This window comes from Mytilus californianus, unplaced genomic scaffold (genome assembly GCF_021869535.1).
Source record: "Mytilus californianus isolate M0D057914Y unplaced genomic scaffold, xbMytCali1.0.p SCAF_5, whole genome shotgun sequence".
In the NCBI taxonomy this organism is placed as follows: domain Eukaryota; kingdom Metazoa; phylum Mollusca; class Bivalvia; order Mytilida; family Mytilidae; genus Mytilus; species Mytilus californianus.
The window spans coordinates 33499591-33523274 of record NW_026262701.1 but is presented as its reverse complement, the minus strand read 5'-3'; the positions used below and the strand labels follow the sequence as shown (position 1 = coordinate 33523274).

Sequence of the window (23684 nt, the reverse complement as noted above, 5' to 3'; positions counted from 1 at the left end):
GAAGGCAAACATTCCTTACATTTTTAGATAATTCTACGCCACTATTGATCGACATTGTTTGAAATTAAAAGTCAATAAAAAGATAATCTGTTTTAAAAAATTTCTAAAATGCATTTTTTTTTTGATAATTTCAGGGCACCAATACAGTTGTATTTTGCTCCAAATTCTGACAAGGAAGTAAATTTCAACATTGTATGTAAAGTTAAGAGAAAGGTTACACCAGTTACTCTGAATGTGAAGGCAGAAGGTTATTCTATGAATTCTACTTTACTGTGTGAGGATTCTCAAGGACGAGTAGAAGAACTTATATGTAATGGCATGAATATAATTCGTTTTGGAGAGGTAAGCATTATCAGAGATCGGCATCCAATACAGATATTTAACATTTCTGGACTAAACTACGATTCAATCTCAATTTTGAACCATTGACCTATTGCATTAGAATTACAATCACTTTTGATCTATGGCATCTTAAATATGCACATAAAACAGAAAAAAATTATGGTAAAAGGAAATATATCCTGTAATGTTAGAATAACCAAAATTCCTTCCGTGATCAAAATCAATGTGATTTATGAGTAAGAATTATTGTAGAGCTTAAATGAAGAATATGTTATTCATTTAATCTTTTCTTCAACCAAAGCACCATGTTTATAGTGTCAAGTTAGGATCAATGTTTGTCTATATAAATTTATAGGAAATAAATTGATGTGGAGTTCATAAGGCAAAATCACAGAGAAAAGATCAACAGAATACATGACACTTTTCTTATTCCATATTGTTTACTGTTCTAGTTTGTAAAAAATCTTATTTATTGCACTTTGGATCTCCCTGTCCGAAAAACAAGTAAAACACCAATTTTACAGCTTTACACCTCTTTAAGGACATCAAGCATGTCCAATTGTAAGTTATGAGTTGAACTTCAACAATGATATCAAACTGCATTTTTCTACAACTTAGGGTTGTTAATTTATTCTTCAATAAGAACAGAATGATAACTGAATCAACTCTTTAAGTTTACATCTGTGCTTTTTATAGGTTGAGGTAAATGAACAACAGATAAGAAACCTTACTATCATTAACTCTGGAAAGTTTAACTTTGACTATGAATGGGAGATGAACATGAGTTCTCAGAAGAAAGATATGGTTTCCATCACTCCTAACCGTGGTGGAGTTCTCCATGGGGAGAAGGCAGTCTGCAGACTTGTCTTCTGTCCACCTAGTCGTACAACACTTAAGGATTGTGAACTTGTTCTTAAGGTAACAAATTTTGCATAAATCAAAGATAAGAAAATTTTACAATTTAACAAACAATATCAAATTCTGAATTGTATTATAACATTTAGGAATAGTTCAAAAAGAATTTCACTGATCTTTTAACAAGTTATAATTTGTTTGAAGTAAAAGAAAATTAAATGAAAATATGAAAGTTTTAATTGATTGAGATTATGTCAGTTATTTGCTGTGTGTATTGAAACACATGCAAAATCTTAATTCAATTGTTAAAATTAAAATGAAACTGAATCATTTAAAAAAAAATAGTAGCATTTAAGATAAATTTCTACATAAAATTATTGCATCTCATATTTATTTATTTCTGTACTTTTAGATTAAGAATGGGCCAACATACAGTATTGGATTAGAAGGACTGGGAGTAACTCCTGGACTACATTTCTCTTTCCAATCCTACAACTTTGGAAATTGTTTCATCTATAAGGCAGGAATGCCAGATCGTAATAAGGTGCTGAAACTGACCAATAAGGATAGAAAAGACATTAGTGTAAATTGTTTATATGTGCCAACCGATCATTTACATCATAACTTCAAGCCTTGTGTAATTCCATCAGGGCAATCAATAGATGTATTATTTACATTCTATCCAAGGGAGGCAAGAGTGTATAAAGAACAGATTATATTTGAAATTAATGGACTATCTAGAAACAGTGTTATGATTATTGGAACTGGAACTGAAATGAAGGTTTGTATGTTTTGGATCAGAGAAATATTGCTAATTTACAATAACCAATGATAGCTTAGCATAAAAATTCTCAATGAAAGCTGAAATACATCCATTTTCCTCCGATAAAAAATGTCACAGCATTTGTGAATGATTTTTTCATGAAAAATTTTTTTAAGGTGGTACCCAACACCTTAACTAATATTAATTTGGCTCGTTTAATATTCCTAAAATTTTGACAAAATGTTTACTTTGACCCTTTGACAAAAATATAAAAATTTCAAATAATTTGAACCAAACACTTTATCAGAAAAATTTCACTGATTATATAGCAGTTTGACAAACACTAATTTTGATAATTGAGAAGCTTAATATTTCCTTAACAATACAACGTGATTAAAACGTTAAGTTGATTTTTACAGAGTTATCTCCCTGTAGTGTTAGGTACCACCTTAAGTTATAGTTTTGGTATTGAGTGTGTTCTAAAGATAATCAGAAATGTAATGAATATATGACAAGTGTCAATTTGTGTATTCATTATCTTGTTTGTGTACCGGTAAAGTAGTTTTTTCAATCAAAAAATATATTGAAGAATTTCCGTCCAAGAAATCAGCAAAGATACAGTATATTGAATTTAAAAGTTCTCTGATTTCAGGTCGAAGTTCCTGCATCAATTATAAACTTGGGATCACTGGTTGTTGGAGGCAAATTAAAGAAACCTCCAGTAGTACCTGTTGTCAATAACAGTCCAGCACCAATAACATTTAAACTGGCTCTGACACCCACAACACTGGCTTTACAACAGACCAATGCTTTGTCTATCACACCCACTGAGAATATAACGCTGGAAGGCAAAGGTGGACAATGTTCTGTCATAGTTAAACTTAACAATAAACACAGAATTCCACAGTTCACAGAAGAGGTATGAAAAGCATTGAAATAGATGATACTTATGACATAAAATGAAAATGGTTTCCATGTTTTAAAAATTATAAAAATGATACAAGAAATTTAGTTGATATTTTATCCATTTGATATTACATTCTACCAGACCTTGAGTTCTTTACAAAATATCACATTATCTCTATTACAATAAAAAATTTAATCTTATAATACAGATATCCACAATAAAGAAAGATAACGGCCCTCTCAGTAATTTTCTGTCATACTTTAAACCTTTTTAGAACATTTTTTTTAAATTCATTCTTTAATTTGATATACTTGTATTTTTAAGGTTTACATGGAATGTGCTGGACATTCTCAGCCATTATTTGCCATCAAAGGATGTGTATTGGGTATGGAGATTAACTTGGATACCACTGCTATACCATTTGGTAGTGTGTTTAAAAATAGCTCCACTTCAAAGAAGATTGTAATGACAAACACTGGAGACATGAATGCTAAGTATGTATAGATTCTTCATATACAAGTTACTGTCATTGGGAAATCTACTAAGGGTTATCAACAGAGGAATAAAAAGAAATTACTATCGATTCCAATTTAGTCAATATTGTATTTTTTTTAGATGACAATTTTCATGAAAGATAAGTTGACGGAATAGATTGTTCAGGATTCAGGAAATAGGAATTACTGATTAATATTTGAATGAAAATTAAAACCAGACATTTTCCCAAAAAAAAAAGGAAAATCCTCGCTGAAAACAAGTCTGCTTAAGAGGCAAATAAATCTCACAATTTGCATGAAAATATGTCAATACTTTCCCCTTTCACTTTTTTAAACTATAAATAGATGATAATCAATTAAATATTGACATGTGTTTTAACATAAATAATTCGACTGCAAAAAGCAACTAAAAATTGGTTCACATCAAGATGCTACCTCAAAATATTTCCTTAGTATGAATGTCAGGCATAATGTGTGACAAATTAATTATAAAGTTAACATGCGATTAAAATATAGTACCCAATATGTATTTTTGACTTGGGAAATTATTGAGTATCTGTCCTATTTCATAATGTTGATTTTTTTTATTAATTACAATTATTATTCTTTATAGATTTACCTGGGATATAAAGAGATTTAGGCCAGACTTTAATATCTATCCTGTAGAAGGCTACATCACACCTGGTATGGAAGTCACTTTTGAGGTGACCTTTGAACCAAAGCAAGAGAAAAAGGACATCAGATATGATGTAAGAATTAGTTTGTTCATTGTTATATTACAGTAATTCAGAACTTCTTTCACTTTGTTTAAAATTTTTCTGTGAGCTCATAATGATGTTTAATCTTTTTATTAATAATTGCATGTCATTTTTAATGAAATTATTAGATTTATTGATGCAGTTAACAAGATATTCAAATATCAAAAGCACAATTATTAGTAATTCACTTATACTTAAATGTTCTTTATCATTTCAGAATTTGCAGTGCTTCATTGAAGGTGGTATTCACAAACCAGTGACCTTGACCTTGACAGGAAGCTGTACAGCCATCAACCCCAGAGAAAGTCAGTCATTACATCCTTTCATGGTTCCAGTTAGAGAGGAAGATACCAAGACAATAACTCTGAGAAATACCACAAACCAGTCTTGGCTTCTACGTCCCATTATAACAGGGGACCAATGGAGTGGACCTACAAGTTTTAAGGTGGATGCCCAGAAGGCAGAAAATTATCCAATCTCATACAAACCTGTAAAAATGACACACGATGGCATCAAAGACACAGTAAGTACCAATGAAGAAATAAGACTTGTTACCTGAAATAAATTTAATATTTTTTTTTAAACAACCCTAATATTATTACACAGGGATTACAGGGTTAGTCTAAGTATCCCTGTAATTAGTTACTAAACTTGCAGGGAAAAACTAAATCTTGAAATGTTTAACTCAGTGTTTTTATTTGAGATAAGAAGCAAGTGTGTCTGTATTTGGTATTTTGATTTTGCAATTTCATGTTTTTCTTAGAAAACTGCTGAATGTGCATTAATTTTAGATAATCTGTAACGGCACAAATACAACTGACTTAATAAAAAAATCTTTTAAAGTTCATTTTTATCAAATATAGAAACCTGGTAACTTAAAACAACATACTGAAAGACTTCATAATTGTTATCAAAGTGAAATTTATCATTGCATTTAATGTTTACCAAATGTTGAGGATAACCGAACTGTGAACTTTTGAATAAGTTTTTCAAGTATTAAAATCAAACTTGTTCACATGAAAATTGAAGTGACTGAGAGTAACTTCCTATATCTTTAACTTGAAAGAACCAAATATTTTCGTTCATATCATAAAATGCAAATATCGGGAAAAACCTTGTTTTGACAACAAGAATTTGAAGACCTTTATTATGTAACATATATCTTAATATCATTTCCTTTTTTCGCAGGGATCCATATTTTTCCCAACACCAGATGGAAGTGGTTTATTCTGGACCTTAACTGGTACTGCTGAAGCTCCTAAACCAATCATACATAAACCAGTAGAGGTACCTTGTAAAGTCTGGTACACAGAACTTCTTCCAGTTAACAACTGGCTAAAACAACCTCAGAGGTAATTTTTACCATGCTAAAAAAAATTGTTTTTCTAAAAGACCATTTGTTGATAAGGACCTGGAACTTAACTATGAATATAACACGATTTTAGTGACAAGGATATGATTAGTTTGTTTAATGACTCCAACTACCATTACTATTAGTAATAGAAATATCACATGGTTAGTATGGAGAGGTCAAAGAGCACAATAGAATTGAGTAAGTCAGACATTATTGTTTGATTTAGTATACATGTACAAATGTTCAAATCATCTTTAATTTTAAAATCAACGTATCATTTTTTAATATTTTCTATAAATAATCTTTGCTGTTGTATTGCTTATTTAAATGAAGAAAAAAAAATCCTCACAAATACCTCTTTTTTTTAGATTCAAAGTGACGCGAGAGGATATGAAGAAAGATGCTTCCACATCTATTGAACACATGCACTATTTAGATGTACCAGCTAGTGGGTCTAAAGATTTTAAATTAGCCATGTATTTCTACAAGGAAGGGGCAACACAAATGAAGGTATGTATTGTTTCTCTGGTACTGCATTTGATAACATCAACACTACACTCTATAATTGGGCAAATTATACAAAGAGACATCTACAGCCACTTAACAAGTTGCCTTACTTGGAATACAAATAACCATACACTGAAGGATTAAATCTTTTTATTATTAGTACCCCAAAAAGATGTTAGGAAAAATTTTGAATTTACCAAAATACTAGAAAGGTTGTATATGTAATTATAAAGGATTTGAATTGTTGTGAATGAATGTTAGAATTTCATTTGAAGGAATTTTAGTAAAACTTTATCAGTCATTCAAGCAGTTATCTGTTTGAATTAGAAATATAATATTAATCAAATGAGATGTGGGGTATTATATGTTATTCAGGATCTTCACAGGAGATATGGGCTCATATTACCTGTCAGTGTTTTATATCTTCTGAACCGTCAATGGAAGGGGATATAGGGCAATGGCAGAGAATATGAACCCATATCTCCTGGGAAGCCTGAATAACAACTGCATTATACTGAAGTGTCCTGATTTCAACAGTAATGACCATTCTGATCCAGTAACCAAACTTAATAACAAAATACTAAAGCCAAATTTGAGAAAAACAGTCTAATCTAACATTTTTTTATCTTCTAATTTACCAAGTTATGTTTGATAAAAATTGAGATATTTGATACATCCAGTTTAAATTGATACACATGAACAAATTTTACTTTGTCCTAAATTATAAAAAAATAAATCTGATCAAATTGTTCATTCAGACAATACATGTATATAATAAGCATACTGTAAAATACCTTACTGTAAAATAATCATGAATGAATGAATACAAATAAACGATAAAATCTACATTTATTTATAAGATAAAATGTTAAAAACTTGAATATGAATCAAGTATATTTCATATGTCTGTAGATCACATTTACTAACGAGAAGTCTGGAGAGTATGTTGTCTACGACGTGTCCTTCAAAGCAATCAAACCAAACATCATGGGGACTATAGATCTTAGTACACCTGTCAGGAAGACATTGGAACATAAAATTACCCTGGAAAACCCACTGGATACCCCAGTTACCTTCAGTGTCACATGTCCATCAGAAATACAGATACCAAGTCAGTTTGTTGTACAAAAAGGATCCAAGGTTAGTTGATTAGTTTCAAATGAAAATGATTTAATTCATGTGTTTAGACTAGTATTGTCAAAGTTTTTTTCTAATTTTTAATAAGTCAACAAATACTTTAGTCATCTATGAGAAAAATAATTTAAACGTACAATTTTATCTCCTCATTTTTGTGTTTTTACAATTTTTTAGTACTGTTGAAACATAAAAACGTTTTTTAATTCCAGACCAAGAGTTTATGTTTGTTATATCTGCTGGAAAAGTGTTCTATAGATATTATAACCAAACTGAAGAAAATCTTAATGATAAAAAATGTTTAACATCTTTTTTTTCAGCATGTCTGCACTTTTAGTTATCTCCCCTTAAAGGTTGGAGAAACCTCTGGTAAAATAGAGTTTACCAGCAATGACCTTGGAACTTACACCTATGAGGTTAATCTTAAGGCCACACCAGCTGGTCCAGAGAAAGCCTTGTACTTCCACTGCTGCCTGGGAAATAACCAGGTTTCCATGGCTAAGTTCCTTAACTTCTCAAAACAAACAAAACCAGATTACAGCTGTAAGGTATGTATACAGTAGAAACTCATAGCACATCAAAGAAAATTATGTCAATAGTGGAAATTGATCATGTATAAAAAGAAAATTTTATTTCAATTTTTTCTAACAATGGACTAAGGTTTATATTAATCGCCTTTTTTTGAAAAAAAAACAAAAGTATGTTTTAACAACTTTAAGAAATTCATTAATTTTACTATAGAGATTTACAGACACATTTCCATTTAAAACTAAAAAATAGATTTTTAAGTAATAAATGTGATCATTAAATCAATACATGTCTTGTCAAAATAAAAAAGAAAAAAAAAGAGAAAGAGATAAAAAAAAAAACTGTATCTTTGAAACTAAAACAATTGATAAGTGTACAAATTCAAGCATTCAAGTAATAATTTTAAGCCTTATTCTTTCTTCTTTATTTCAGGTGGATAATCATCACAACTTCCATGTGGATAAAACTGTTGCTGCTGTTCCTGGTTCTGTAGGTGGAACAGACGTTTCTGTGGATGTAACCTTTGAACCTTCTCAGTTAGGAGAACATAAAGGAATACTGACAATCAGTTCCCCTACAAGTGGAGAATATATCTTCCCACTGTATGGAACATGTGTAGCTGCTAAACCACAAGGACCTTTTATTATAAAATCTGGGCAGACTACCAATATTCCATTTAGAAATGTTTTCCATGGACAAACCTCTTTCACTTACCAAGTTGATAATGAACTGTTTTACGTAACAAAACAAAGTGACACTGTTCGTGGACCAAGAGATCAAAGAATTGGAGTAGGTTTCCATGGCAATGATAGTGGATCAAAGGCTCAGGTTATGGGAAAACTAATTGTCACCTGTCTTAAGTCAGCTGGAGGCACTTCTAATGCCCAGTGGGTGTTTTACCTAAAAGGTGTAACACCATAAAGTGCTAACAATAATTTCAGCTAAACAATTTTCCAAAAACTGTGATATTTTTTGAAAATTAGATTTTTATGTTTTTATACTGATTGTTACTACTTATTGATCTTATTTATACTGAGAGTTACTACCACAGGTTAAATCTCTAACATTCCGTCTATTTTTACATTGTAGTTCTTACATTTATGATTAATTTTACTTAAAAATTCCGTCCTTAAAAAATGATGTAATTGCATTTTATTTATTTAGTGAATTATATCACATGCTCTTTTTCTCGTTCTTGTTTTAATATTGAGTTTATGTGATACTGTCTATATTTAAAGCATTGAAAAGATATTTGATTTATTTATTGAAATGAAGATTTATAATATATGTATATTTCATGGTCAATAAATCATAGAAATATAATGACTATTTCTTTATTTATCTCCTTTCCAAAAATTGTTAAGTTTTCTGCTTAAGTTAGTTTGATAGGAACTACTTGTGATAGATCATTGATATTTAATATAAAGTTGCATTACGATCAGTACATATCAGTTTGACGACTATTTTGAGGCCCTGCCCCCAAGGCCATGAGCCAGTGACTTTGATTTAGTTAGCAATTTTCAGTGTTAAGTTTTCTGCTTAAGTCAGTTTGATAAGAACTACTTGTGATAGATCAATGATATTTTGTATAGAGTTGCATTACTATCAGTACAAATCAGTTTGACAATTATTTTCAGGCCCTGCCTACTAGATAATGGTCCGGCGACTGAATTAATAAATCGTGTTGCTGTCCATCAGATTGTCTTTTTCTGAATTTTATGCCGACAGGCCAGACATATCTCTGTGTCAACAGTTTATTATGTAGATGGCATTTGGTCTGAAGTTTCCATGTGGTATGTGTCAATTAGAAAGCAAACATGTCATTTGGAATCACTCTGCTGGATAATTGTCTCATTGGCAATCATATATCTCTATTATTTTTATACTTAGTTATGCCATATTGGGACATGCTTAAATTGATGGATACAGGGTAATTGATATAATCCATAATTTGTCTTGATAGTTGTCCATAGAGGGATAGTAAAACCCATAGAGGGGTATAGTAAAATCCAGAGGGTTAGTAAAATCCATAGAGGGGTAGTAAAATCCAGAGGGGTAGAAAAATCCAGAGGAGTAGTAAAATCCATAGAGGGTGTAGTAAAATCCATATAGGGGTTGTAAAATCCATAGAGGGGTAGTAAAATCCATAGCGGGGCCAGACCAAATTTATTGCACACAGGACTTTTACTGCCAAGTTTTGTATAAAAAATAAACAATGAAATACAATAACATTATTAGATGACATCACCATTAATAGTAGAGGTGATGTCATGAACCCCATATGGATCCATAGCAGGTCACCACATGACGATGTAAAACCGATCATAACGTCACTAATTTAACTGAGGTGCGAAAATGGTTTTCTTCTTTTGAATTGTTTCATATTTTGTCATGGTTGGGCCTTTTATAGCTGACTATCTGTTAAATGGTAAGGGTTTTGCATAGTGTTAAAAGCTACAATGGTCTGCAATGGTTTACATCCTATTCCTTTGTTCTCTGGTAGATACAACAGTTCCTTAATTTTATATTTAAAAAAGGTCAAAGAAATATGATGCTGATTATTTTACTTTATCGATTTCATAGCAAATAAACTTTTCAAAGATTATAGAAATGATTTTAAAGTAATTTCTTAGTCCCTGTATAGGATATTCACTTGAAATACCTAGTAGTCAAGCAGCCAAACATGAAAGTTCCTTTTGTAAGCAAATCTCATGTGTGACAGTGTTATATATATGCACACTGAAATTCAATCATTTTACAAATCTTACTAAAAAAAGGTTTTCTTGTTTAGTAAAAAAATGCACACACTGAAATGTCTCGGTTGCTTTACCTTTGCTTATCATGATTAAATTTAAGGGAGGTACCATTTGATTTTTATAGGGGTTGGGGGCTGGGATGAAATTTGAAAAAAAGGCAGGACAGAAGTTTTGAGTAAAAAAAAAGGCAGGATGAGCAATTTGGCAAACAAAAAAGCAGGATGACAATTTATGTAAAAATAATCAGGATAAAATAATGAAAAAAAAAGGCAGGAACGAATAAAGTGAAAAATAAAAAGGCAGGACAGAGATTACAACTTAAAAAAAATGCAGGACATTTATACAAAAATATAAAAATCAAATGGTAGCTCCCTTAGTTGAAAGTCTGTAATAAGGTTTTACTAAAAGTATCACATACACTAATCCAAGATCCATGTAGATGGTGTCAAAGTCAGATGAACCTATCCATCCAGACAAGTGCACCATACAATCATACCATACACCAAGTATAGTTAGCCTATTGCTGATAATATCCGAGAAACAACTCTAAATTCATAAAATTTAACATTGACCAATTAACCTTAAAAATGAGGTCAAAGTCAGATGAACCCTGCCAGACAACATTTACACCACACAATAATCCATTACACCAAATATAGCTGACCTATTGCTTTTAGTATCTGAGAAAAAAGTCTTAACATTGAAAATGAGCCATGAACATGAGGTCAAGGTCATATAAATTATAACAGACAGTCATGTACACCTTACAATCCTTCCATTTACCAAATATAGTGGCCCTATTGCTTACATTACACGAGAAGCTGATCAAAATACAAAAACTTGAACATTGACAATACAATACAATATCTGTATTCTCATAACCATTGAATATACATACAGGTAGGTACATAGAGAATGCAAAATATGTACAGAAATATGCATCTATTTACAAACATTTATATACAATACAGTGGTTTTTAAAAATATATTTTAGCCCGGAAGGACCCACATGTTTGTTTACACACTTTATGAACTTGCATAATCTTTTTAGCTCTGACTTTTTGTTTAATTTGCGCATCAATTTTCTAAACTTTAATGTATTTACATGAGTCAAATAGAATTTTTCAAGGTATAATTTTCTACTGTCGTTAAAAAATGGACATTATGGTAGATAATGAAATTCATCTCTAATGCTACCAAGATTTCAAAGATGACATTTTCTATCATTTCTATCAACATCAACCAATGTACCATGAAAATGAGGTCAAGGTCAAATAATGTATATCTTGCATTCATTCCATACCCGAAATAGAGTATACAATGCCGTAACTACCATTGAGGCAAGTGAGGCAATTGCCTCACTAAAATTTCTGTGAATTTTTTTGTTTTTGTTTATGGTAATTAAATACGAAATATAGTCATTTGTTTTATTTTCTGTCTCAACCTTAATTTCTATAACTTGACATCGTTCCTTTTAAATCATTCTTCCTGGATATAACTCAGCATCTCAGTCACCGCTTGATGTTTCTCGATTACATTAACCCAGGAACATATATATTGATATATTGTTAGATATACTATTATTCCCAGATTAACCTAATAACCGGTAATCATCATTGATCTCTGGTTAAAAACAGGCTCTTGCAGAAAAAGGAAAAAGAGAGGCAAAAGATACCAGAGGAACATTCAAGCTCATAAGTCGAAAATAAACGCCATGGCTAAAAAAGAAAAAGACCAACAGACAAACCAATAGTACACAAAACACAAAATATAAAACTAAAGACTGGGCAACACGAACCCCACCAAAAACTGGGGGTGAAAAGCGATACTGAAGGTGAGGAAGGAATAATTTTAGTAAACTAATGGATTTCATTTGTGATCACAAAAGGTGTTAATTAAGAGTTCCAGTATTGAATATATTTTCATTAGAACTAATCCAAAAACTATAAATAGACTGACAAATCAAGTACTGGAGCACCGCACGGGAGCAGTCCTGTCTGAGTATTCATTACCCTGTTTTCCCCAACTTTATTCTTTCTTAAAATTTGAAAGAACATCCTGTAATCCAATTTTTAGATTACTGAGGGATGTGTCTTTCAATTCGGGATTTCGGGATCAGACCACCTCATTATTCGATTGTCGATCTAAAATATCTTACCACTGACTATTTCCAGAAATAATCTGAAATCATGAACCTACATGTAAACAGCAAAAACTCTAGTCCAATTTCCCCGTAACCATAGAAAAAACTAAAAAATCAATATTCCTAGAATAACATAAAACGATATAGTTATATCTAATTTCCCGTATCCATAACATTAAAAGGTAGCATGTGGCAAAAAGAAAAAATCAAAATAATATTCCTAAAATAACATAAAATGACATAGGGGGTGCCCCATATCTCAGTGAATTCAAATGACAAAGTTATGATTATCCGATATTCATGAAGGTGAAATGGCAAAGTAGATCCCAATATACCGTGTTCAAAGGCTTAAAGCTGAAAATTGATATTTAGCTCCGGCCGCAATGAAACTGTTTGAAATCAAACCGAACATCTTCAATCTATGCAACGATGTCAAGCTCTCTGGAAATGCCCAGAATGCAGGATTTTACACCATTTATCCCAGACTCCCTATCTTCAATCTATGCAACGATGTCAAGCTCTCTGGAAATGCCCAGAATGCAGGATTTTACACCATTTATCCCAGACCCCCTACCAAAATTTTTACATGGGCAGTATTAGTTTCAAAACCTTTTTTCATAGCAATTCAATGTGAGATTTAAACAAAACTTACCAGTTGGTTTGAGTGTAAAATATCATGATTATTTTACAGGAGAAAATGGAGAGGATAGTAGTAGTAGGGTACATTGGTTAGCGAGAAGGCTCTGCAGTGTATATAATTAACACATCACCTGAGACAGTGATGATATAAGAAAATCATTTTTGATGTGTGCCGCGTTTCCATTCCGCTTGTTTTAAAATTCCCCGATGCCAGTGAGATAAAATCCACTAAAATATCAGGCAAAAACATATGAATATATAAAATGTAATAATAGTAAAAATCAAAAATGTTTTTTTCAATAAACTCGGACTTGATCATTGAAAAAGGCTTATTCCGTTTTCAAATGATCATATTATACATTCCTTTTCTATAAGTACTGATAAAAAAAGGGCGGAGACTTGAGTGATGACAATTGACTTGATTCGTTAAACACGCCATTTATCCCAGACACCCTACCAAAATTTTTCGCCTCGATTCATTCGGCTCTCTCTATTCAACTTGCTACGCTCGGCGATCAGTTATGCCTCACTAAAATAATATGCCTAGTTACGGCCTTGGTATGAAGAAGGGATATATTTACGAAACTTGTCAGATCATTAAAGATGGAATATTTTGGTATTAATATTGATTCACTGAGTTTTACTCAGCGTATTGCTGTGTTTATTCTACCTTGGCTAGAGGTATAGGGGGAGGGTTGAGATCTCACAAAACATGTTTAACCCCGCCGCATTTATGCACCTGTCCCAAGTCAGGAGCCTCTGGCCTTTATTAGTCTTGTATGTTTTTTAAATTTTAGTTCATTTATATGTTTTGGAGTTTAGAGTGACGTCCATTTTCATTGAACTAGTACACATTTTTGTTTAGGGGCCAGCTGAAGCCCGCTTCCGGGTGCTGGTTTTTCCAGCTGTGTTGAAGACCCATTGGTGGCCTTCGACTGTTTGCTGTCTCTTTGACACATTCCCCATTTCAATTCTCAATTTGATCTATTGCTGATGGTATCTGATTAAGTAAAAAAAACATGGTAACTAAACATTGACCAATGAACCATAAAAATGAGGTCAAGGTCATATGAAACTGCCAAACAAGCATGTAGACCTTACAATCATTCCATACATCAAATATAGTGCCCTATAGCTTATAGTATCTGAGAACTAGACCAATCCACAAAAAACTGAACATTGTCCAATGAACCATAAAAAAAGATCACGGTCAGATGAAACCTGCAATGTGGACATGCACACCTTACAATCATTTCATTCACCAAATATAGTTGATCTATGTTATATCTTTTGATGAATCTAAAACAAAACAAATGTTTAAAAAATTTCATTAACATGATTAACATTACAAAATATAAAAGTTGGTAAGTCGTAATATTTTTACAACAAAATTTTCACAATAATTATTGAAAATTTCAAAATCAATTAAAGAGATCTAACAAGGATATCAAGGACTGACAGTTTTTTATTTAACTTACAGATAATAATTCACAAGAAGTGCTACTTCACCTCACCGTTACTATATATATATATATATACGATATTTGTACATTGTCCTAAAATATAAAATTCATTTGTAATAGCTTTAGAAACAGGACGTAAGTAATGATCGCCAAGCTTTTTTTGTAGTGAGTACAAATAAATTTTATGTATCCAACAATGTAAATCGATTGTTTTTATCCTATAATTCACACCTGACTCTTTAAGGTTCAGGTTTGTTTAAATCCAAAAAGTCTCTGATTTTTCAAAGAAATTTTCATATTTTAAAAGTAGACTGCAAAGAGGACCCCAAAATGAACTGTTATGCAAAATGAAATATTCACATTACCATTTGCTCAACATGGGAGTGTAGTAACAGGAGACTTTATTTGTATAACTACAAATAAACAAAAAAATTATTTGTGTTCCTGTTATTTGTACAATAGTTGGCTGATTGTAGAATACATATTATTTATTATTTTCTCATTTCTCTTCCATACTTTAAGCTTATAGACACCACTTAACAATTTATCTTGATGCATGCAATCATAATGTCAAATTTCAAAATTTCGCTACATTTAACAGATTTCCCATCTCTCCTCTTAAAAAATAAGCTCACAATTAACACTTGATAAAAATACTTGACACCAGCATATAAATTTCCAAAAAGTGCATTTCATCTTACATATTAACATTTCACATCAGTTATACATAAATAACGATTTATATTAAGTGTCATCTTCCTCTTCTTCATCACCAAACGACAATAGTTTTTTGTCATTAACTTTTTTAGAGTTTGATTTTAAAGATTTGATTGAGTCTTTCTTCTTTTTGGCTGAACTGGTATTAAGATCTGATGTTGATTCACTTGATCTTTTCTCTGGCTTTTTAAAAGTTATTTTACCATCTGCAATTGCTTCATCTGAAAAAGACAATAAAAGTAGGTGATCTTGTTGCAATGTTTCTATGGGGAAAAATTAATAAAATAAATGTGTTGGTACAACATGAATGTCCCCTACTGCAGATTTATTACAAAAAGTCAGCTGTTATGATAATTATTTATTTCTCCAAAAGTTTGTCAACTGGAATGAAACACAAACTTGCCCTGTAAGTAATAATTTTACATCCATGCAGCAAAATGCAGCTTCATATCAAAAGGTATAATAAAAAAAAAGTCCTGCTTTTTTTTGTTTGATTTCAGGACGGAATTATGGCAATGTATAAGTAACACTTTATGACCTAGAAATTTAGTGAATGCCTGTCATAAGGGCATACAGATGTGCTTATAGAAATATTACAGACAATAATGATTTGTTCCATTTTTATTATTTTTCAAATATTAAACCTGAATTATTTTCCAGTGTATTTGTTAAAATAAATACAAAAAATAATATCTGAATGCATAATCTAGACAATTTCATCTTCGCAATATACTGTAACAGTAAAAAAATAATAACAAGCATTCTGAGAGTATTACATAGTCCCTACGGGTTAAAAATTCATTGTAATAGAACAAAATGCTAACTTGATCTATAACTTGTCATGGTGTAAATTATATAACAAATATCAAGTCAATATCTTCAAGCATGACGAAAAAAAAAAGGTGTGGAAAACTGATTATTTAAGTGAATTTTCTAAGTCCAAGGACCATAACTCTGCACAAAATCATCAGACCGGAACTAAATTCTAACTTGATCTGTAACTTGTCATGATAAAACTATATACCAATTACCAAATCAATATCTTCAAGCATGATGAAAAAAAGTGTGGAAAACTGATTTGCCGGACTGTCGGATGTCAATTCAGGACTCAATTGCATATATATATATCTTTATTCTCATAAACCAAAGTACAATGGTATAAAGACATATACAAATAAATTAACATACATAATATAAAATTTAAGTACAAATGTAAAGTAGAGACATAAAGTGGTTACCCAGGAGATTCTAGGTATTTAATAATTATTCGTATAAATTTGCAGAGTTTGTTCAGTTCAGACTGTTTGTTGCTATTCATAAGATCTTGAAATTTTAAAATTGAACAATATGGACAGGCTAATGTGTATCTAAATGGTATCTATGTTCTTCAATGATTCTTTAGGTTTTTTAGTCTATAACCAATGATAACATTTATATCAAAACACCCATGACACTCCAATTAAAAATTACTGTTAAAAACAACTTTAAATTAAAGGATCGATCATAATGTTTAATCTTTTATCAAAATACAATCCTAACAGAATGCTTGTCACAATATAGCATTTTAAGACTGACACTTTGATACTGTAAATTTGGAAATCATTGCAATGTTTTTATTATTGCGAAAAATGCAACAGGGTTGTAATCGCAATTTAATTTAGGATTTTTTATATGAATGAAGCTGGATTTTTCTCAGTATAGCAAAAACAATATTCGCATTTTGGTCTAAAATGACAAAATAGCAATTATTAATGCACGCAATAATTTCTGAATTTACAGTAAGCAATCTCCAATCAAACAATCAATCCTAACATAATGTATCACATGATTTATTTATTTTTATTTACAAGGTAATTTACCATCAGCTTTGCTATCTAGTGCTTTCTGTTCATTGTTTGCTTCATCAGCAGTTAGATCTCCCTTCTTCAGAACAACAACCATCGGTTTCTCATCATCTTTCTCTGGTGAGTCATCATCTTCATCAAAATCTGGCATTTTTGCTCTCTGAAAGACATATATAAATCAAAATTTTATTACTTCCTGTTTATATTCTTAAGTGATATAAGATTTGTATCATTAAGCAGACCTACCAACTATCCCGATTTATGGGGGATATCCCCCATTAGAGGTGTTGACCTGAATTGAAATTCTTTATTATATTAACTGTACACCTCAAAACAGACATTCAAATGAGTTAAAATGGCATTTTAGCACATACACACTCATTCCCGAAAACAATATATAGTAGTAAATTACAGCTGTTATCCTTATGCTAGCAAGTAAAGGTTTGGTTTGCTTGCTTGCTTTATTTGTATTAATGTTTACTCAAGCTTTGTAATTAAGATTGACATATGAAAATAACATAAAAAGGCAGAGTTTAACTTGTATACATTATATTTAAATTTGATTGGACATTATCAAATAATCAAAGGAGCAGGGCAATAAGCCCCTTATTTGGCCCAAATATTACTGCAAATTTAAGTTATCATTCATATTCTTAAATTTGTCCTAACTAGACTAAGGTACAAGGTTTTCAGAAAATAAAAACAAATTTCACATTAAACAAGCTACCATGGCAACAAACCATGACGAAATTTGTATATTTTATAAAATTTCTTGAATTTCCTTGTTTTTCATTAATTTCTAAGTATATTTAAGATTGGCAAAGTATGTGCGCACCCAAGAAACAACTTTATATTTGGTGAGATTATTTCAATAGTTATAATAAAGCTTCTCTTAAATTATTTTGTTGTTTCTTGGCTGCGCACGATGTTTCCGTAATGGAAATAACGATGGAAAATTGCACAAATTCTGCATTTTTCATCTTTTTCATGAAAACGGTACATATTATGACATAATTATGATGTCATCATATAAATAATCTTATGTTTTTCATTTATATTTATTCACTCTATGCATTTCCAAACATTATGTGCCAATTTGAAATAGTTGTCAAACATTTTATTTTCTTGGGCCAAAACCAGGCCTTAATGCCCCTACTCCTTTACCTATATACAGATTTAACTCCGCCTACTTATATTGTTTTCAGATGTCAATCTTAATTACAATGCTTGAGCAAACTTTTATACAAACAAAGCAAGCAAGCAAAGCAAACCTTTAACTTGCTAGCATTAGGATAACAGCTGTAAAAACTCTTATGACAATATAAAAGGAGCATTAGGTCCTCTTGCACTTAAAATCACCCATGGAGATTTTGAAAAGTTAACAGGTATGATTAAGTAGTATCCGAGAAATGGCAGCATCATTACATGCATACACATATATGAAAGGTGGAGGTACTCCCAAATTTCATACAGGGAAAACTTACCAAGAGATTTGGCATTAAAAATGTTAATCTGGTTATCCTAACTATGAATTAAACTTTTACGAATTCTGGATAGAAAACAAATTTTATGATTCACACTAAAATTTTGACTATTAGTTTTCAAGATTAACCAAAGTTGAAAATAAAATTAATATTAGTAAATAATGTTTATCATGTTTATTTAAATAATGTTATTTTCGTTATAGCGGATGAAAACCTCATATCTTATCATACTTTATCATATTTTACCTTATTTTATCTTTTAACAACATTTGGTTTACTTTTATTCAGATTTAAAACAATATTAATTGATTTTAATATCCGTTGCTGAATTATATATATGTGATAATTTTTTGAAATAAAACAAGTCCCTGTATACAATGTATATGCCATGTAAAAATATAAAAAGTTTTTTCTTTTATATATATGTGCTGTACATAATATTGAATTAAATTAAGTACATGTACTCATGATGATGTACTAAGGATATATTCTCAATATGGTGGTGTTCCTACTTACAGGAGGCTTATACACAGAAGAAGGAGTTTACTAGGAATAAAGAATTATTCAAAAAAGAGTGAAATAAAAGCAAAATTATGTCTTAAATTAAAAACCTATCTTCAACTGCAGTATGAAAGTTTTGAATGATATAAATGTCACAAAAATTTTCTGTTTTCTTAAATATCAAATACAATAGAGAAAATATCTATGGATCAGCTTGTCAAATTCATTCTATTAAATCTCTAAATGCATGCAATACTGTCTACATAAAAAAGGACATGAAACCACTGATACACCGATTTCCTGATAAAAAACAAAAACTGAATATGAACCCTAGAACTGATAGATACATGTACAAATGTATTATCCAAAAACCCTTATTTTTATATGGTGTAATACTGCTTTTATTGATAATAAAGACTAGTAATGTAACTTTGAAATATATGTCATTTTTATATACTCAATTAAAGTACAATTTAACTCAGGATTTCGAGTTTTGGGGAGTTTTGGGGAAATAAGGGTACCAATGAAACCACACCAACAATTGTATGTACATCAAATGCTTTTCTTGTATGCAGTTTTCTGAGAGCTTTACTATTGCTGAAATCAAAATTCAGTTGATGTAAATTTGGCAAACTGAATAGGATAAAGTTAAAACAAATGCCTCAGTCAATGTTTCATTGGGGTAATATAAGTATTACAGTGAGCTATGTTCTGAAATTTTAGATCTTAAAAAAATAAAATCCTACTAACTGTATCCACTACTCTAGTCATGCTATTAATTTTTGCATCATTTGGTCTCTTGTGGATAGTTGTCTCATTGGCAATCATACCACATCTTCTTGTTTTTATAGTTGTAGTTCTTAAGTTGTAAACTGCTAAAATAAATTTTATTTAAAAATTTGCTTTGTATTTTATATAGTATCACAATATTGCAATAACATTTTCCCTTTTTCCTACATGTCAAAAATCAGTAAAATGATGTTTTTCTAGGAATAATGTCCAAGTACTGACTATCTCTAACTGATGTGATTTGGATAGTTTCCCTTTAGTAGTTTCAAATTAGTATTTTCTTAATTAAATGTTTATTTTATGTTTAATTTTGATTCAAACATACTAAAACACAAAATAACTTTATTAATTTAACTTTAAAAGTATTCAAATGTAATATCCCTTTATATATTTGATGAATATTAATTTATTCAATATTACTCCAATAAGAACGTCGTAACGGGGGTACCTTCATGACGAATCACGGTAAAAAATCTTGCCAAATGACATTAATGGTAATTTTTGGTGCATGACGATAAAATGTACAATTTCTTTAAGACGATAAAAAAACGACTGATTTTGACGAATCACGTTAAATTTTTTCAAAAAATAACGGTAACGATAACTATTTGAGACCTCTGACGAATTATGATAAGGATATTTTGACGAATCATGGTAAAATTTAAACCAATTTGACACTAACGGTAGCCCAAAATGACAGTTTGACACCTGACAGTAAAGGGCATTCCTACCCTCCAATAATATATCATTTAATGTATCTTACAAAGTGATTATGAGCTGGCAGTGTAACACGCATATTTGTTCGGCTATCAGAAAGTTCCCCTGGAACCTTCGCTATAAACAATGCCATAATATCTTTTCGAGTTGGAACAAACATTATATACCATTTAGTCCGTTAGGAACATATACTGTTATATTTATTCCAGTGGAAATAATATTACAGAATATTTCTTTCACTTAGGACTTATATTATGAAATAACTTTTATTTCATGACGTAACACTGCTACCCTTCTCTAATAACTCGACACTGACCCCCTCTTGAGTCTTGTTTCACTGCCTTTACATATACAAAATGCATTGTATTGTAAACGACTAATGGTCCTTCCTTAACCTTTGCATTGACGTCTACGTCTTCTTTATATCCTACTTTCTCCTTAAATTTTTGTATAAAAGCTGGTTCATTTCTCACAAAGGAAATTGCATTTTTCTTTGACATCGTTGTTGAAGTGTTTGTTTTCTTTAGGGACTGTAATGGAGGGGAAGGGTAATGTTACATATGCTGATGTGTGTACAGGGGATCTTCCTCCATTTTATTTGGAGCACAGCTGACACAATGACTTAGTTGTATTCAAATATTGTACATATCATTTTAGATGTTTCTTACATAGATAAACCTAGGGTTCAAACAGCAACTTGTTTTAAAAACTCCTTAAAATATATAAAGCTGCTGATTTATGGAATGATCTATCTGTCATGGTGATTCAGTTTAGAAAAATGGCTAATTTCAGTCAGTTTTAAATATTAAAGCTGAGACTACTTGTAATGGAAGGGAAATGACAGTGTAAATGCAGAGTCTGTTATTAATTAATGTGTTTTTGTAGAAATTCTAAATTTAATCAATTCAGATCATATCATGAGGGTCTCGATTTTTTTTTGGGGGGGGGCCGGGGGGGTCCTTCAATTCTGTATTCTTTAATTTTTTAAGCCATTTTTCTGTATTCTTTATAAATTTCGTCCATTATTCTGTATCCTTTATAAATTTTGTCCATCATTCTCTATTCTTTATATTTTAGCACCCCATTATTCTCTATTCTTTTTTTTTTGCCTATTTTTCTCTATTCTTTATATTTTCTGCCCTTTATTCTGCACTGTTTGTCCATTATTCTCTATTCTTTAAACCACATCCCACACTATCATCATTAATGTTTTATGCTATGTTTTACAAGCTTTCTAACCATGCTAACATCTACGTCATTTGGTCTCGCTTTCTCTCTCTGGTGGATAGTTGTCACATTGCAAATAATACCACATCTCCTTATTTTATATTAGTTGCACCAAGGATACGATTTCAAGAATTTATTTGCTTTTTCTTTAATACACAGCTTATCGGCATACACTGATTATATTATCAATTCTTCTTATTAGTACATAAGACTATTATATACAGCTAGCTAGGATATTATCATGCAAAATTAAAGTACTTATAATATAATTAATTCATATATGTGTGTTTATTATTATTTGTTTAACTTATTGCATGCTTGTTTGTATCTGTTATTTATTATTATTTCATTACAAAGGATAGCTGTACAATGTCAACTTATCCAGTATGCCGGGCTGCATTTATGTATACATTACTGTAAAATTGACTACAGGCTATTTCGGGCAGAGTTATTGATTATTTATTCACCGGTAAAACGATATTTTAAATTATATAGTACTAAATTTAGCGTACATCTTGAGATTTTTGCCCTTTTTTGTTCCATCATCGGGCATTAAGTATAGGGTTAACCTTTTGACGTCTAAAAGTCACTAGACTTTAAGATAAGATAAGATAAGATAAGATAAGATATTTTATTTCCAATTATGGGCCCCAAAGGGCATAAACATTACAACATCAATAATTTTTTCATAATACAATACAAACAATGAGATAAAAAAAAAAAAAGTTAAACGAGAACTATTTAAGTTCTTAAAGAATACGTAGATAAAGAATCTATAGTATGTTGTTTTTTTTAATACTAATGCATTTTATTGCAAGTGTGGTTGATATAGATAACAAATAAGCAGCCCAAAAAGAAAAAAACTAGACTTTATAAAACCTTTTAAAAAGAAAACTAATGTGTACACTGGCATTAGAAAATAACCCACGTATATTCGCTGTTGCCTTTTTCTCCTATATATCATCAATAGTCAAATTTTATTATTTAATTACGACTTGCATAATTAGAAACAAATAACATCTAGATATTTATTATGGATAGTCTACAGAAAACTGAAGAAACGTGTTACACTTGCCAGTACGAATGAGACAGTAAACCGTAATCACTACAACAAAAAACGACACCGAATACCGTGACATCTCAAAAAAAAATATCAGGCTCTAAATCGTCCCGAGTCTTGACAAGTGTGAATATGTAGAAACCGTGGCATTAACATGGTTAGTATGTCTTGTGATTAATTAACCTATTTTTTTTTAATCAAAATGACAAAAGTACGTAGTTTTACACACGAAGGTTAAATATATGAAAAGCTGTAAATCTCCACGATTTAATAAGGTTGTTATATCGATACAAGTTACTGCCAGACGAAAAACCCCATCTGCAAAAATTATTTCTGGTTATATAGAAATCATATTACCTCTTACATATATTCACATATATAATTGTTAGAATGTTGTATAAAACTATTTAGTCAAATAATCTATCCAACTATCATATCATTCTGATAGCAAAATGGACACAAGGGTAGGAAACCAACTAAAGTTCCACCCGGTCCCAAATTAATGAAATGCAATTTATGAATAAAACCCCTATCGACAAGTGCCGCTTGTTATCACATTTATTTGCCTTGGTGATATCAAGCATATCATCTTGTATGTCATTATAACCCTCACAGGATTTGTGGTAATAATTAAAGAACCAGGACTGTGTTAGCGGCAGTCTTAGTTAATAAGATAATTGATGTAGATATATAACCATCTAA

At 30.7% G+C, this 23684-nt stretch overlaps 2 protein-coding genes across 5 annotated transcripts in view; one reads left to right on the top strand and one right to left on the bottom strand.

The window, feature by feature from the left end:
- Positions 1 to 8965, top strand: part of LOC127700951 (hydrocephalus-inducing protein homolog) — a 67135-nt gene extending 58170 nt beyond the window's left edge. For all 4 annotated transcript variants that reach the window (XM_052204690.1, XM_052204689.1, XM_052204691.1 and 1 more), the window contains 12 exons: positions 135 to 342; positions 1039 to 1260; positions 1610 to 1978; positions 2613 to 2879; positions 3192 to 3361; positions 3975 to 4110; positions 4337 to 4642; positions 5308 to 5471; positions 5842 to 5983; positions 6893 to 7120; positions 7435 to 7662; positions 8075 to 8965. In XM_052204690.1, the coding sequence (XP_052060650.1) occupies positions 135 to 342; positions 1039 to 1260; positions 1610 to 1978; positions 2613 to 2879; positions 3192 to 3361; positions 3975 to 4110; positions 4337 to 4642; positions 5308 to 5471; positions 5842 to 5983; positions 6893 to 7120; positions 7435 to 7662; positions 8075 to 8563 (2929 nt within the window). In that variant the 3' untranslated portion in view covers positions 8564 to 8965. The remainder of the gene's footprint in view (positions 1 to 134; positions 343 to 1038; positions 1261 to 1609; positions 1979 to 2612; positions 2880 to 3191; positions 3362 to 3974; positions 4111 to 4336; positions 4643 to 5307; positions 5472 to 5841; positions 5984 to 6892; positions 7121 to 7434; positions 7663 to 8074) is intronic.
- Positions 8966 to 14492: 5527 nt separating this feature from the next.
- On the bottom strand, positions 14493 to 21252 carry LOC127700967 (uncharacterized protein KIAA1143 homolog). Its single transcript, XM_052204723.1, has 3 exons — positions 21091 to 21252; positions 17220 to 17364; positions 14493 to 15581 (listed from the first exon to the last, which is right to left on the bottom strand). Exons 1-3 carry the CDS (start codon positions 21193 to 21195, stop codon positions 15388 to 15390), a joined length of 444 nt encoding a protein of 147 aa, XP_052060683.1. The 5' UTR covers positions 21196 to 21252; the 3' UTR covers positions 14493 to 15387.
- Positions 21253 to 23684: the final 2432 nt, after the last annotated feature.

What these genes read in the sequence shown, in the direction of transcription:
- LOC127700967 (XM_052204723.1), bottom strand. Translation starts at nt 21,195, where the DNA reads ATGTCAAAGAAAAATGCAATTTCCTTTGTGAGAAATGAACCAGCTTTT. An exon ending in ACGTAGACGTCAATGCAAAG is followed by an intron (nt 17,365 to 21,090) that starts GTTAAGGAAGGA and finishes TATGTCTTTCAG; the next exon opens with AGAGCAAAAATGCCAGATTT. An exon ending in ACTAGATAGCAAAGCTGATG is followed by an intron (nt 15,582 to 17,219) that starts GTAAATTACCTT and finishes TGTCTTTTTCAG; the next exon opens with ATGAAGCAATTGCAGATGGT.